The sequence below is a fragment of the Melospiza melodia genome, chromosome 6, assembly GCF_035770615.1.
Source record: "Melospiza melodia melodia isolate bMelMel2 chromosome 6, bMelMel2.pri, whole genome shotgun sequence".
Lineage (NCBI taxonomy): Eukaryota > Metazoa > Chordata > Aves > Passeriformes > Passerellidae > Melospiza > Melospiza melodia.
Genome location: NC_086199.1, coordinates 72,274,206 through 72,289,046, shown reverse-complemented (window position 1 = coordinate 72,289,046; position 14,841 = coordinate 72,274,206). Strand labels below are relative to the sequence as shown.

Here is a 14,841-nt window from a genome sequence, read left to right as displayed (position 1 = left end):
CAAGTAGTAGGATAGTTTCTCTGCTTGCTTGGAACACTGTGAGCTACAAGACTGTAGTCCCAGGAGGGGGCTGCCATTATACTCCTGGAGTCAATGTCCAGATGTTTTGGGACTCTTGCTTATGGAAGTAACACGGCTGGAAACCCAGTGGGGGATAAAGGGCTAAGCTGTCATGCACGTGTTTACATTTAACATGCTTATTTTCTTTGGGATTTGGGGAACCCTCTCTTTAGCAGGGATCAGGCAGGATTTTCCTGTACCTTCAGAAAGGTGTGTATGCACAGCTTGTGTAAGGGAGGGGCACACCGAGGCACAGGAATGCCAGCTCCAAATGGCCTTGCTGGGGATGCTGTAGTACAGGAAGGCGCTGCACCCAGCCGTGTATGTGTGTGTGTGTGTCTGTGTTCCTCGCTGGGAGACTGCTCCATCCCTGTGGGCAAAGGCAATGAGGAGGGGAAGCCTCTGTGTGAAGCCTGGAGAGCACAGCCTGCTCTGGTGAAGCTCATGGTGATCAGCCCTCACCTGAGATCAGCAGTGGGAGTGGTAGCAGCAAACTCAGCATCTGCATCCCTGCGACTGCATGCCACTTCTGGGCTTTTTATGGCAAGGGAATTAAACATTTCTTCCCATCTTAGAGAGGTGCTGAAAATTCACGTGCACGTTATGAGAGGAGGGCAATAATGGCATTTAAGAAAAAGAATTCAAATAGAATGAAGTATCACGTCCTTCTTTGATGTACGTGGTGTTGCCAGGAGGGGAGGAGCAGTGGGAGATGGGCTGGGAACTGTGGAGTTTTGGGGACAGGCTGCTTGTGCATGAGATCTGTTTGGTCTCCATGGTCTCCGTTTTCCTCTTAAGCAGAACAAGATTGTGGACAGATAGGAAAGGGTGGTAAGGGTTCTTAACACATCTTACTGGTGGCTATTTTGTAGAGGGAAATCTGGCATCAGGATCCTTCCTGTTAGGAAACAAACACATCTGCCATCATGGAAAACCACTTCAGGCTGGAAACAAGGCGTGGGAAGGGTACTCTTTGGGCCCTTCTTCCTGAGGTCAGTGGAAAGGCTTTCCTTCTCTGCACAGGCAGCAGGAGAGGGCCCATAATTATCCTAGATGGGTGATTTTTTTCCTGATCCCTCCAGGAAACTGCACGCAAATACTGTTGTGCCCTTCCTCTTGCTTTGTTAGGATATAAATAACTGAGGAAATGGCTTTATTTATCGCTGTCACATAAGTGTCCACCATTTAACTTTGAACTTTAGAAAGATATTCAGGAGTTAGTGAAATTTTATACCATATCTTTGATTGCCTTGTGTCATCATAAAAAGCAAAGGGAGTGATTTGCACATTTTACTATATAGATAATAATTAACTTGCAATAAGGACAAATACCTGCATCCAGGACCAATTCACCCACTGGTCCTCTACCTTCTGTTTGAAAAGAGCAAGGAGATTTTCTCAATGCACAAAACCTAACCAACTTGTGCCAGGTTTAAACCAACTGCTCACAGTATTAGTTGGCTAGGCCAGGACATGAGCCCAGGAATTTTGAGGGAAAATTTTGGGAAATACCTGTAATGTAAATATTCAACTTATTTATTTTTAGCAGTTTTATGTTACATTATATATGATATTTCTAGTGTGCATATGAAGACATAGAATCTACTGATAAAGTTTTATCTATCCTGAATTTGGGCGAGTTCCTAATTTCTTTTTATGTTTCCTCCTGTCCCTTTTGGAGGCTAGCTAAACTACACTTGCTAAAAGGGAAAACACTGCTATTCCCTTATCTCAGCTCTGAGCTTGATATCTTTCCTTACAGCCTCTGATTTCAGATGCCTGCCCATTTTCTAGTACTGGCTCCCAGCAGAAACTTTCTGATTCCTGGCAATGATGCCAGGTAAATGTGTCCTGTGCACGTGTCACCTTGCAAAGGCTAGAAAGGACTCACTGCTATCTATATAAGTCACCAGAATTATTTTCCCTTTTGTTATTAAGGAGAAGTCCATGAATAGTAAACTTTGGAATCAGCTGGCATTGCCAGCTTGACTCCAGCTGCCCGGCCAGCAGCAGGTATCTGTGCACAAAAGTGTCCTCAAAGCAGTGCTGAGCAAATTCCTAACACTTCACAGTTTCACCTTCTCGTTTGCTGTGTCCCAGTTTAACCGCTTGGCTATCGCTCTGATCTTTGTACTCTCTGCTGTGCTTTCATTTCCTGAGTCCATTGTCAGGTTCAATTTTCCAGGTAAGAGTTTCTTTAGAAGGGCAGAACCTCCAGTTCAATTGTGCAAGATGCTCTTTACCAGAGCCTCAGAGCTATGTATGACTTTTCAACGGGTTTACAGCAATTTTGTTGACTTTCATATATTATTTTTGAGTGTAAGAATTGGACAAGACCAGTGAAGACGTTTACTCATTGTGTCCTGTTGGGTTAATTTCTTTCAGATCAGATGAGACGTTCATAGGTAGATCATAAATACTTGGTCTCTGTTCCTGAAAGCAAAGGTCACTCTGCATTAAAGCAGCGAGGAGAATGTAGAAGTGGATCCAGTGGAAGCCATTCTCAGAAAAGCCAGCTGCTGAATGTCAGAAACTACTTCCTCCAAAACTGGGTAAGTCCATTTTTTTCATGTTCTTTGATATTTTATTTTCTTGGATTGTACCACTATGACTAGTTTTAGTTCCTAGCACTGTTTATGCATCCTGAAAATGCAGATAATCTACTATGGATGTGTCCTTTAGGTAACCATCTACCCATGCAGGGAGCATTTCTAACTTGATGAAACAGATGAGCTGTTACGTGAGGCAGTAGCTCAACAAATAATCTTCCTTTGTACCTAAATGAAACCAGTTCTGTCATTATTCAGGGTGACTGCAGTGTTTGGATAGGAATCCTTAAAAAGAAAATAAGAGGCCTGCAGATGTTCTGAGAAGCATTTGGCAAACTCAGAAATGGCATTATGGGTTACTCAGATATGGATTGTTACATGGGAGCGAGCTAATGTCACCTCTACAGCAAGGAAAGGCAATTCTTTGAATATCTGCTCTTCAAATGGAGAAAACAGGCAGTGCTGAACTAGCCCACAAAATGAGAAAATGTTGAGAGAATGTTCTCTGTAATTCTACATGAGATTTTGCTCAATTCTTCCTTTCATTAGGCTTTCATCTACAGTGATGACCCTTCCCTGTGTGGTTCCTGAACCACCAGGCTTCAACGCTGTCCCTGTTCTGAGGAAGTCAGGCTCTGAGGGTTGAGAAATATCTGCCCCAAAAAGAAATAACAAAAAATGCAGTAATAAATTATTGCTTCTGCACTTTCCACACCTCTAAATATTGTAAAATGGCAATTTTTTTTTAATACTAATCAGAGCATGGAAAGCTATCAGGTAAGGACTTTCCCATTTACAGTGGCTGCTGTTGCTGGTTCCCTGTTGCTGTCTTCTCATGCTAGGACAGATAAAGTTTTCTTCCTCAATATTTTATGTTTTATGAATTAAGTGGGTACAAAGCCCATAACTGTTCAGAACTTTGCCTTGACAAAACAAACATGGAATTTTGGGAAGTATGTCACACTGCTCCACGGGTTCTCAGATGTTTTAATTTTTCATTCTTTTCTCTCTTTGCAGTGGGTTGACAGCACTAGACTCCTCTCTCCTCTCCTGTCACTATAACAGGTTTCTTGGTTTCCCAGCCAAGCTGATATCCAGGTTATACTTATCATTAAAGCAGTAGTGGTCACTAAAAGTGTCGTAGCCATGAATCATGCACTGATTTTTCTTTTTTTAATTTTTTAAAAATAATACTCTTGCCTTCATAACAGCAAGGCTGCTGTTAAAATTTACAATGTAAGCCAAGTGTTTTCACAAGAGATATTCAGCTGAGCCGAAATCCAGTTTATTGTGTCACAGACACTAAAGGCAAGAGTCCTCCTTTCTAATATTTCTGAATGTTCATCTTGGGTGCTGTGAGGAATTACAAGCCTGACTTTTCACTGGTATGGATGAGGTAGACAAGAGTAGGGGAGAGGAATAATGTTTCCTGACACCCAGGCTAGGACCTTTTTCATGTGATTATGGACCTGTGTTACCATCCTTACTGTGACAGATGTGCAAAAGCTGAACCTGTGAGAGGAAAGAGACAAGATGGTTCCATTTCCTTTCTAAGCAGCTCCTATTTCTGTTGGAAATACTGTGATGTGAAAGCCAAGAACAGAATCTCAACCAGCCCTCAGAGAGCACAACACACTTTTTCTCTTCTTTGGAGGTGATTTGCAGATTCCTCCTCCTGGCAGTGTCTAAGATCAGGTCTCTGTGAGGTGCTTTCAGCACACCCAAGGAAGTTATTGATGGCTTTCAGGTAGAAGTGGTCCTCATGGGATCAAGGAGGCTGAGTGGAGGCTGAGAGCAAGAAAATAAAGCTGCATATGTACATGTCACATTTTCGTCCTGAAGCTAGAGATATATTTTTAAAGGGTGAGGTCAAGCAAGTTAAAAATAAAATTGGTGAAATAAAATTGGTGAAATTGAAGTGCAAAGTGCAAGCAAAAGGAAATGGAGGTACTACACTGGGTGTGGTATTGAATCTTGTACCTGTTGGTGCTGGGTTTCCTATAAACACTGGCGTACATTGTTTTTTGTAGGTGGCCTGGCAGATCTTTTCAGCACTCAGCAGCCCACTGAGGTTTCTGGCTTCCTAGGTGACCATGGGCACCGAATATGAAAAAGATCATATCAAAAAGCTGCAGGAGCAGCGAATGTCCATGCAAAAGAAAACCTTCACCAACTGGATGAACAATGTCTTCTCCAGGAATAATGTAGGTAGCTCCTTCAATTTGAAGATTTTTTTCTGTTTTTTGTTTGATTTTATTTTCCCACGGTATCATTGTTAATGTTATTGTTAATGTATTTTTTCCTGGATGTTGTCACATGCAAGCAAGGAATGATTTGACTAACCAGAATGCTCCATCCTCTATCTTTTACCTCACATCTCTCTCCTTTTTCCATGGTACCAGTCTTCTCTGAAATCAGGGTTCATTATGTAGACTGTATAACCCCATCATATTGTGATGTCCATTGTACAGTGGTGATCCTCTCAGAGAAAAATCCTCATATGCTTCTTTTACCTGTAAATAAATTATCTGCAGATGTCAGGGTTTCTCCAAGCAATGCTCAATTCCTTATTTCCTGGCCAAAATTTATGACTTTGTGCTATGCCTGATCAGTTCAGTTCAAGTTGCTGCTCCAAGGATCTGAAAAAGTAGCCCAAATTTTGGGAATTTCAGACATACTGCTATGCAAGTACTGACCAGTTTGTTTTCTATAGCTCTCAGAATTCAAAAAATCTTCAGAGCCAGTGTGCAGTCCATACGTGTGTGGAAGGTAACGCCAGCATGTTCCAGGCTCCAGACTTACTGCAGATAAAGTTTCAGGCATGAATGATGTAGCTGTGTCACAGAAAGGAATGATGTCATCCAAAGCAATTCCATTTTCTGGAGTCTGTAGTAGGTAGTAATGAAAATGTATACTCGGGACACCAAGCAGGACCAGGCCACTGGGTCCACTATAGCTCATCACTGTGTTTCAGCGCCAGATGTGTTTTTTCAGTGTAATGTTTTGAGTTTGTGATTCATACAAAGGCAGCTGCAGAGCACAACAAACTTTCAAATTTATTTTTCGTGACGGGAGCGAACAAATGCAAAACGCAGGCTTGTTTTGCCACCTGCAGAAAGTTAGGTTTTTATGGCGTAGGGAATTAGTTCTGTTTAGCTGCAGGCATGTACTTTCCCATTTTAAAAATGCTTTCAAGTTCAGAGATAAAAATGCCGGTCCGAAGTTCCGGCAATGCGCTTGCTCACGTATCACAAATGTCTGGGGAGCAAAGCCTGTGAGAGCTTTCCAGGCCATATACGGCAGAGACCACGCAGAGCTTATCTGTTCTTCCTGGCAGCTTAGTCCCAGCTTTCCAAGGCAAACTTTGAGGGGATTGGATCATGCTGCAGGACACTGCAATGCTCTCAGTTATACTGTTGACTACTTCAAGTCTAGCACTGAGGATGCTATTGGATTGGATTTGTTAAGCTATCTGTGACTGGTATCTTTATGAGAAGAATGAGGCAACAAAGCTATTAAAGCAACAGCTGGGTGAGACATAGAGCAGATGTATGAAGCTTGTCTTTTTACAAATTCAAATGGAACTATTCTTCATTATGGAAGTGTCACAGAATACAACAACTTTAGCTTTTTTTATTGTAGTATATCATAGGCAGAATTTTAAGTTTTATTTAATATGCAAAAAGGAATAAAGTTGGCAACTTAACAGGGAGGGTTTTTTATTAAGATAATCAGTGCAGCAAGTTGTAAATCTTTGTGCCATACACAGCAGAGATTTAAACACTCTCTAACTTTTTTACACTTCCAGTGTTTTTTCCTTTCTCTGGAGAAAAGATCTCTTAAGCTAATTAGTAACTGAAATTAGAAGATGCATGTGTCGTCTGTCCTTTCCCCCCTTAGCATGTAAATACTCCCCTTAACATGTACATTTAAAACAGATAATGGCTCTTTCCTTTTCCTTTCCTTTCCTTTTCCTTTCCTTTCCTTTCCTTTCCTTTCCTTTCCTTTCCTTTCTCCTTTCCTTTCCTTTCCTTTCCTTTCCTTTCTTTCCTTTCCTTTCCTTTCCTTTCCTTTCCTTTCCTTTCCTTTCCTTTCCTTTCCTTTCCTTTCCTTTCCTTTCCTTTCCTTTCCTTTCCTTTCCTTTCCTTTCCTTTCCTTTCCTTTCCTTTCCTTTCCTTTCCTTTCCTTTTCCTTTCCTTTCCTTTCCTTTCCTTTCCTTTCCTTTCCTTTCCTTTCCTTTCCTTTCCTTTCCTTCTTTCTCTCTCTTTATATCTTTCTTTTCTTTATCTCTTTTTCTCTCTTTTTTTGATTAACAAGATGATTTACTGTAATTGCAAAATCACAGTAATTTATTCTTAGGTGTGGTTTATTCTTAGGTATGGTTTTAATGTCACTTCTAGATGGCAAGTGCATAAGGCCAAAAGGAAACACCCAAGGCAAGTTCTTGTTAGGTCAGAGTACAGACTCTGTCATGTTGTATCACCTGAGCGCTGGGTGACCTCATTACTGGCAGCAATAAAGCACATTCTTGTAAATGATCCCAACCTTTCACTTAGTGTGAGATTCTGGCTAAAAATATGGAGACTTTGAGTGGTAGTGCAGGTCCAAGCAGGACGTGACAAACTTTGTTGAGACTATGGAGTATAAGATGAGTCATTGAATGGAATTATCAGCTCAACTTTTAAATGAAATGCACAGCTCAGGGTAAAATCATTCTGATAAAATAAAAGATTCACTTGAATTGGAATAAAAAATGCCAGCATTTTCAAATATTTGATTTGAAAATGCTCAATTTTTTATTTTTCAAAATCTCCTACTTTTTCCTTTTTTACTCTCTTGTGGGTTTGCCTTTTTGTTTGATTGTTGGGGTCTTTTTTAACTTCAGACTACTTTCATAATTAATGCAAGTCCTCCTGCACATCCATTTTTTCTGAATTAAGGCTCACCACTCAGTGGAGATATGCACTGTCACAGAGAAGACTCACTGGAACATCAAGAAGGTGTTGTTTGTTTCATTTTAGAAGTACAGGGTTCTCTGTGCCAAATGTTAAGCTGGAGTCTGTACCTGGTCTTTGCAGGTAAAGATTGAGATAGAAGATATTTACACAGATTTGAAGGATGGCATCTCTCTCATGAAACTCCTGGAGCTGCTCTCTGGAGAAGCTTTGCCCAAACCAAGCCGAGGACAGATGAGAGTGCATTTTCTAGAGAACAACAGCAAAGCCATCACATTTCTGAAATCCAAGGTAAGTTAATATTGATATTAGAGATCACAACAGTTTATGTATGTTATTAATTAAGTATAGCCTCATGTTCATTGTGGTTTCCCCCTCTAGTATAAAAGACCATAACCTCTGAAGACAGACTAGGGATTTAATTAAAAAGAAAAAAAAATAATCAAATTTTAATTTCTTTGTTATTTGAGTAATGTGTTTTAGAAACAGCTAATATTCCATTCCTTTGGAGGAAAGAAATGCGTTTCTTTCCTCTCCCTAACCACCAGTTTTCAAAAAACATATATAGAAATTTTAAATTTTTGAGATCACTATCCCTTTGCAGGCAGGTCTGTGGACTGATGGAAAGGTGTAAACATTAAACCTCTTTGCTTAAGAAAAGGGCCTGAACACCCTCTCTGGTAACAGTTTGTTACACTGAGAGCTGGACACGAGTGCATTTATGCTGAACAGATACTGGTTTATTAGCAGGTACAAGTAAAAGTGATTGGTCCTGAGAATATCGTAGATGGTGACAGAACCTTAATCCTGGGCCTTATCTGGATCATCATACTTCGATTTCAGATTTCATCTATCAAACTTGATAAGGTAAAACTGTATCTTTGTCTTTTCGCTCGTGCAGTTGTGAGGTTTTTTTCAAAGGGACAAAACAGTGACTTGGAGATAGAACATTCATGTTCTTCACCCTCTTCTACAAATTTTTTACCAACTTTTGACTTCATGTTGAATTTCTCTGTCAATAGTTCTCTCTGGATTTGAGTCCCTTGACACTGCTCTGAAGAAGCACACGCTTTTTAAAATCGTTTAATGTGTACTCTAAGAACGTGAAAAACAAGGTTCTATAAGGGTATTGTGAAATCAAAGTCGATCAATTCTAACATTAGACCTGAACACATAATATTTTGTTTCTGAGTTCTATTTCACAGCTAAGGATGCAAATAAACTGAACTTTCCTTTCTGCCTGATTTCTACAGACCTTACAGAAGAGAAACATTTAAAATAATTCAGCACCTACATTTTATCTTATAGTTTCTGCATTCATTCATTTCACTTTTTTTTTTTAATTGAAAACTTCTATTTTCATGTTAAACTTTTCTACCTTTATGACAGATACAGTCTGTAAGTCATGACTTTGAGTGGATCTGTGAATTGAACAAAAGTAAAAAAGTAATACAAAGTGACCTTTGGGAACATAAGTGTAAACTCACTGATAATATTTTCATACATTGTTGACACCAATTTTTCTTTTTCCTGTTCTCTTCACAGGAAGAGTTTGGAGGTAGAGCTGATGTTCTATTTGCCAATGAAGCCTTATTGCTATGGTGTCAGCATAAAACTGCCAGCTATTCCAATGTGAGTGTGAAGGACTTCTCCAAAAGTTGGAGTGATGGGCTGGCCTTCAATGCACTCATACATGCTCACAGGTAAGATTTGATGGATCACTTTGGGCAGAGTTGCTCATTGCTCTTTCTAGCTCTGACACAGGTTGTTCCAGGGTCTGAATTACAAGTTTTGGTCAAGAAACTGTTAGATACTCTCTGCCCTTTCTTACTGAGGACTCTTCTTTCTTAAATTCTCTCTCTCCTTGGAAGGAAGAACAAAAAGCTCCTACTTGGAAGCTCCTTTAGTTGGGTATAATATTGAATTTTCAGGGGAATATCATGTATCTGAACAGTACTGCCCATTTGGTCTTAACCCCTCAGTCATGTTCCCTTCGCTCTTTTTCTAAAATTTTTTTCAGGCAGTGATTTTATTGTATGAACTTTGGAGCATGTATATCTTCCTGTTCAATTGTAATAGAGTAAGCAACTTCTCAGTCTCTTTTTTTCTCCCTTCTGTCCCTTTGAAAAAGAGTGAAGGAAATAGCCAAAAGCAGGAGAGAGAAACCACCTATGGGAACCTTGAACACTTCTTTGTCCTCAAGAGTTCTGCTATATCTTACAGGGGATACCATAGTGGGATTGTGGAACTTCCCCAGCTGGGAGTCACCTCCCTTCTCACAACTGTCTCTCTAGTTTGGTTTTGGTTTGGTTTGGTCTAGTTTGGGCTTTGGTTTTCACCCATTGGGGAAGAGGAGAAATAAGGGCAGACATTTGTTGGGAGTGGTAATTCAATTTCATAGAAAACAATTTTCTTCCTGCTATGTGGGCAAGGGACAATGCTCTTGAATAAAGTTCAGGGTCAAAGTAATTCCAGCGTTAATGTCACATAACATTAACAGTTACATGACTATTAACTTAGTCTCATAAACAGTTTATGGTTTATGATCTGAAAGAACTTACTACAAACATAAATCTTCCTTCATCTCCATGCCCTCTTTTTCTGCTTGCCCAGGCCTGATCTTATCCACTATAGCTCACTGCGGCAGGAGCAGCCCATTAAAAACCTGAACAATGCCTTTGATGTTGCTGAGAAAGAGTTTGGAATCAGCAAACTGCTTGATGCTGAGGATGTGGCAGTGCCCTACCCAGACGAGAGATCCATCATGACTTACGTGTCACTCTATTACCACTACTTCTCCAGACTGAAGCAAGGCCAGACAATACAAAAAAGACTTAACAAGGTAAGTGTGTTGCTATCTTTGGAAGTTATAAGTTAAAAAGGTAAGGCTGAATTTAATTTGGAAGTGTGGGGGGTTTTCTGCAAGCTCAACTTCAGGATCATTTTAACTGAATCAAGATGCACAGCTATCTGAAAGACGCGGTACCTTGAGACTTGTACCTGTACACTCTCTGATGTCCAAGAGGGTTGCAATTATCTCTCTGAAAATCAATCCCTTTTTGACCTCACGGTTTCTGTTTGAGAATAGATATGGTTCCAAGGCAGCTTGAGGCATAGAGATCTCAATAATATTTGAAGAAGATTAAGACTAGGCAAAAGCAGACCTAATCAACATTTTTCTCATTTAATAGGAATGATGATCCCTTCCTCTATAGAGCTACTTTGGATTTTGATCTCCTTTGAAAATCCTCATCCTTTCTTTCTAACTCCTTAGGTGAAAAATGAAAAAAAAAACCAACCAAACAAAAAGCCCAAACAAATGAAACAAAACCAAAACAATTTAATACCGCCACCACCAAATAAAACTGAGAGAACGCTAGTTAAATTGGCTGAATTTGTAAAAATTTTATTAATTTTTTTAAATTTTTTATTAAATTTAGCTAAGTTATGGGTTTTTTCTGTTTCCACTTACAATTCATCTCACATAAAAATGAGCTATATTAAAATTTTCTTGTATCCCACTGATGGAAAACTAAAGTAATTTTGTAGTTGTTCCTCCGAAGACCACTTCCCTTGAGAGAATTTGCCTTCTATCTCCAGAGAAGTCTATTCTTGTTTTGACAAAGCTACAAAAGAAGTAGCCTGCAGAAAGCCTACACATCCAGGATGGGTCCTACAAACATCTGGATTCAGAGAACTGCCTGTGCAGTTGAGAGGGGGAATATATTGCTTAGAGGGAGGAACAAAACTTCCCACTGAGACTTCCCTGGTGGTGCCAAGGTGAAAAAGCAGGGTTTGGTCAGCTAAAAATGTGGTCTGTGTCAAGGATCAGATGATCCTGTAGCATGGCTCCCCACAGCACCGAGCCTGTTAGTGTGGAAGGAGTTTCTGGAGGATACTTTTTGTCAGAAACCCAACGTTAGGTAGTCCTGCAAGGAGCAGGGAGTTGGACTGAATGGGCCTTAGGGGTCCCGTACAATTAGAGATACTCTAGGATGATATGTATTAGAGCAGCATGTTCTCCAAAGAGATGCATTAGATGAGAGCAGGACTTGGAATTCAGTCAAAGTTTGGGCATCAGTGAGGAGAGTGGGCAGTAGGACTCCACAGCTCTAGACATGGGTCACTGGATTTTGGCCAGGAAGCATTATTTATCTCTTGATAAACATGAAATAGTCCTTGAGTCCACAAGCATGTATTAGAGGAACTGTAAGGACCAAGCAGGCCATCGCTTTTGTATTTTATGAGTAAGCAGTTTGCTTGCTCTTTCTTTTTTCAATTCTCATTGTGCTCCACTGTTTTTCCCATTTTTTCATTTTTTCCTTCTTTTCTCTCTCTCCACTCACCTGCTTCTTTTTCGCCCTTTGACTCCTTCCCTATTTCTAGCCTGTCTTGAATATTGCATTCCCATCATCCTGCATTTCTGACACACACAATCAGAAGGAGAAGGAAAGAGATGTTAATCTCTTCATGTCCTCAGACCCCTCAAATAGATGGCTCTGAATTTACTAATAGGATTGGGAGGGAAGCCTGAATGTGTCAAGGAAGCCTTTGGATTCAGACTAAATGTGTGACCAGGATGGCAGAGAGAAACAGCTCTGGAAGGCAAATCTCCTTTCCCTCTGCCATCTGAGGTCTGGGATCTACATTTGCTTGGGTCTTTCAGCAAGAACTGGGTACGATGGCAGAAAATTCAGAAGCGAGCCCTGATGTCATGGGCTGCTTTTCCTGCACTAAAGGTTGGTGCTATTTTGCTGCTCTTACAAGACTGCAGCACTTAGTGATTGCCCAGTGCACTTTCTGGTAAGCAAAAGCAGATTACCACTTGGAAGGACTGGGTCTTTTCTCCCTCACTATTCTACCTGGCTGGGGCAGGTAAACTCAGGAGAACGATAGAGGCAGACAGCATTGTTCAGCACTACACCTGACATTTGCAGGAGTAAAGATCTGCATCTTTACTAAGTTAGGGCGAGGAAAAAAATAATAGGAAGTAAAAAGACAAAGTTGGAAAAAATGTAAAATGGAAAGAAATGATAATTTGATTCTAACACCTTTTGTTTCATTAGGGATTCAATTCTAGATGTTTGCTCCAGTATTTACCTGAACTTGAAATAAAGGCAGGTCAGGCCACAAATGAAACAGATAAACGTCTTGGTCTTGAAAAGTTAGTATTAAATCAAAGTTAACATCCTTACTAAAACCCTCTTTGACCACAAAACTTTTTCAGGTAATTTCAATAAAGAGAAACAGTTCCAACAGAAGAGATGGAGGAGATGTTTGACCACAGTCTGCTGTGTGCATGTGAGAGAACTAGGATCTTGTCAGATGGTCTGCTAAATCCTAAGTGGTGAAGCTGAAAGGGTGTAGTTACGGATCAGCCTAGAATTGTTTGGGGTTGAGGAATGAGACTGGTAAAAAAAATCTGGTTTTTTTTTTCAATTCTGAAACAAAAATTGTGAACCATGCTGTTTATTCCAAAATGTTTTCTTAAATAAAAACTGAAATGAAACATTAGGTAATATTGATTTATCTGTGTTTTATGGAAGGCTGTTCTAGCATTTCACCTAGCCTAAGATGTGACAGCTATCAGCAAATCAGTATAAAAATGTGATGACAGCTGAAGGCACTGCTTTCTGTTCACCCACCATGCCTCATTCTGTTTCTTATGTGGCTTGTCATTTTATCTTCCCATTACAGATTGTGTTCCTCCTGAAGGAGATAGATGACTTGAAGCTTCAGTATGAGCAGATGGTCTCTGACCTCCTGAAATGGATTAGACAGAAGGTGGTGGAACTGGATGACCGTCATTTCCCCAACTCTCTTCAGGAAATGTGGCTGCTCATGGCCAACTTTAAAACCTTCCGCACTGTGGAGAAACCCCCCAAGTACCAAGAGAAGGGCATGATTGAAGCTCATCTCTTCAACATCAGGACCAAGCAGAGAGCCAACAACCAACGGCCATACTTGCCCCCAGAGGGGAAGACGCTGCAGGATGTGGAAAAGCACTGGATCATCCTGGAAAAGTCGGAGCACAACCGTGGAAAAGCGCTGCAGAAGGAGATGCTGAGGCTGGAAAGGCTGGAACAGCTAGCCCAGAGGTTCCTGAAGAAGGCAGCCCTGCGTGAGTCCTACTTGGAAGACATGAGGAAGGTGATTGGGAAGCAAGACTTCTGGCCAGAGAGTGTGGACAGGATGGAGGCTGCCAGTAAGAAGCTGGAAGCCATTGTGGCAGATGTGCTGCCCAGGAGGGAACGCTTCACAGCTTTGGATGAAATGGCCTCCGCTATCAGCCAGGAGAACTATCACAGCAAAGATCAAATCTTGCAGAAGTGAGTGATGGCTGAGAAACTCTGTGGTGGTGGAGGTCAATATTAGTTGAAACTCTGTGGTGTGGTGGAAGGAAATTAATCATAATTGTGAACCCTATCTTTGCTCCTCATGAGTAGAACTGTCAGCAATTTCTTCTACCTGTGTACAGCAGATAAGACAAACACTTAACCTTCTTCAAAATTCTAACTTTTTTCCTTGAATGATCAAATCCTCAGACCAATTTAGAGTGAAAAATGTTTTTAAGGTATTTTTTTAATATATGAAAATATACCTACCATTTTCTACTGAATATTCGATCTGCCATCAAAAAATGCTTAGAGAGGTACTATTTTTTCCCCAAACCAACACATTTCTATTTCAGTCTGCAACTTGGGGAGATATGAATTGTTTAAGGCATGGTATTCTCAGATTAACTTCATTTTGGAGAGAAATTATATATTCTGTGATTATCTCAGGTTATTATATAACCTGATTTGTGAGTATCTAAGAATGCCATCCAAACAACTTCTCTTATGGTGCTTTTCTAAATTCAGACAAAATCAAGACCCTCTGTGAAAACTCAGAAAAACAGTTTAGAAATAGTAAATCAGACTATGAGATCAGGTTTTGACTTATGATGTTTAGATTAACATTTTACTTTAAGCAGCCATTTAAAGAACACTTCTTTATTTCCAAGCCTTTCCACTGTATCAAGCAAAAGCACTGTAGCAAACAAAAGGATGTTTTATGAACATCCTTAAAAATAATGTCTAAATTTTAAGTAGTCAATGACAGTTGATGTGCTAGTCAAAATTCCCATAATAACATTCTTTTGACCAGTTTTGTGTTCCTGGCCTGTCCTTTTACACTGATGTCAAGAGTCATGTGTGTTCATTTAACTCCTCTAAAGCTGCAAGCACTGAGAATTCTCCAGTGATGCCCAAGGCCTTTGGTCCAAACTGGTAATT

General features: G+C 40.2%; 1 protein-coding gene across 1 annotated transcript in view; it reads left to right on the top strand.

Moving 5' to 3' along the window:
- The first annotated feature begins 2,500 nt into the window (after nucleotides 1-2,500).
- SPTBN5 (spectrin beta, non-erythrocytic 5) overlaps nucleotides 2,501-14,841 on the top strand; it is a 91,817-nt gene continuing 79,476 nt past the window's right edge. The window contains exons 1-7 of the mRNA XM_063159083.1: nucleotides 2,501-2,612; nucleotides 4,640-4,813; nucleotides 7,688-7,855; nucleotides 8,312-8,431; nucleotides 9,110-9,267; nucleotides 10,178-10,406; nucleotides 13,262-13,893. Coding sequence (XP_063015153.1) covers nucleotides 4,703-4,813; nucleotides 7,688-7,855; nucleotides 8,312-8,431; nucleotides 9,110-9,267; nucleotides 10,178-10,406; nucleotides 13,262-13,893 — 1,418 coding nt within the window. The 5' untranslated portion in view covers nucleotides 2,501-2,612; nucleotides 4,640-4,702. The remainder of the gene's footprint in view (nucleotides 2,613-4,639; nucleotides 4,814-7,687; nucleotides 7,856-8,311; nucleotides 8,432-9,109; nucleotides 9,268-10,177; nucleotides 10,407-13,261; nucleotides 13,894-14,841) is intronic.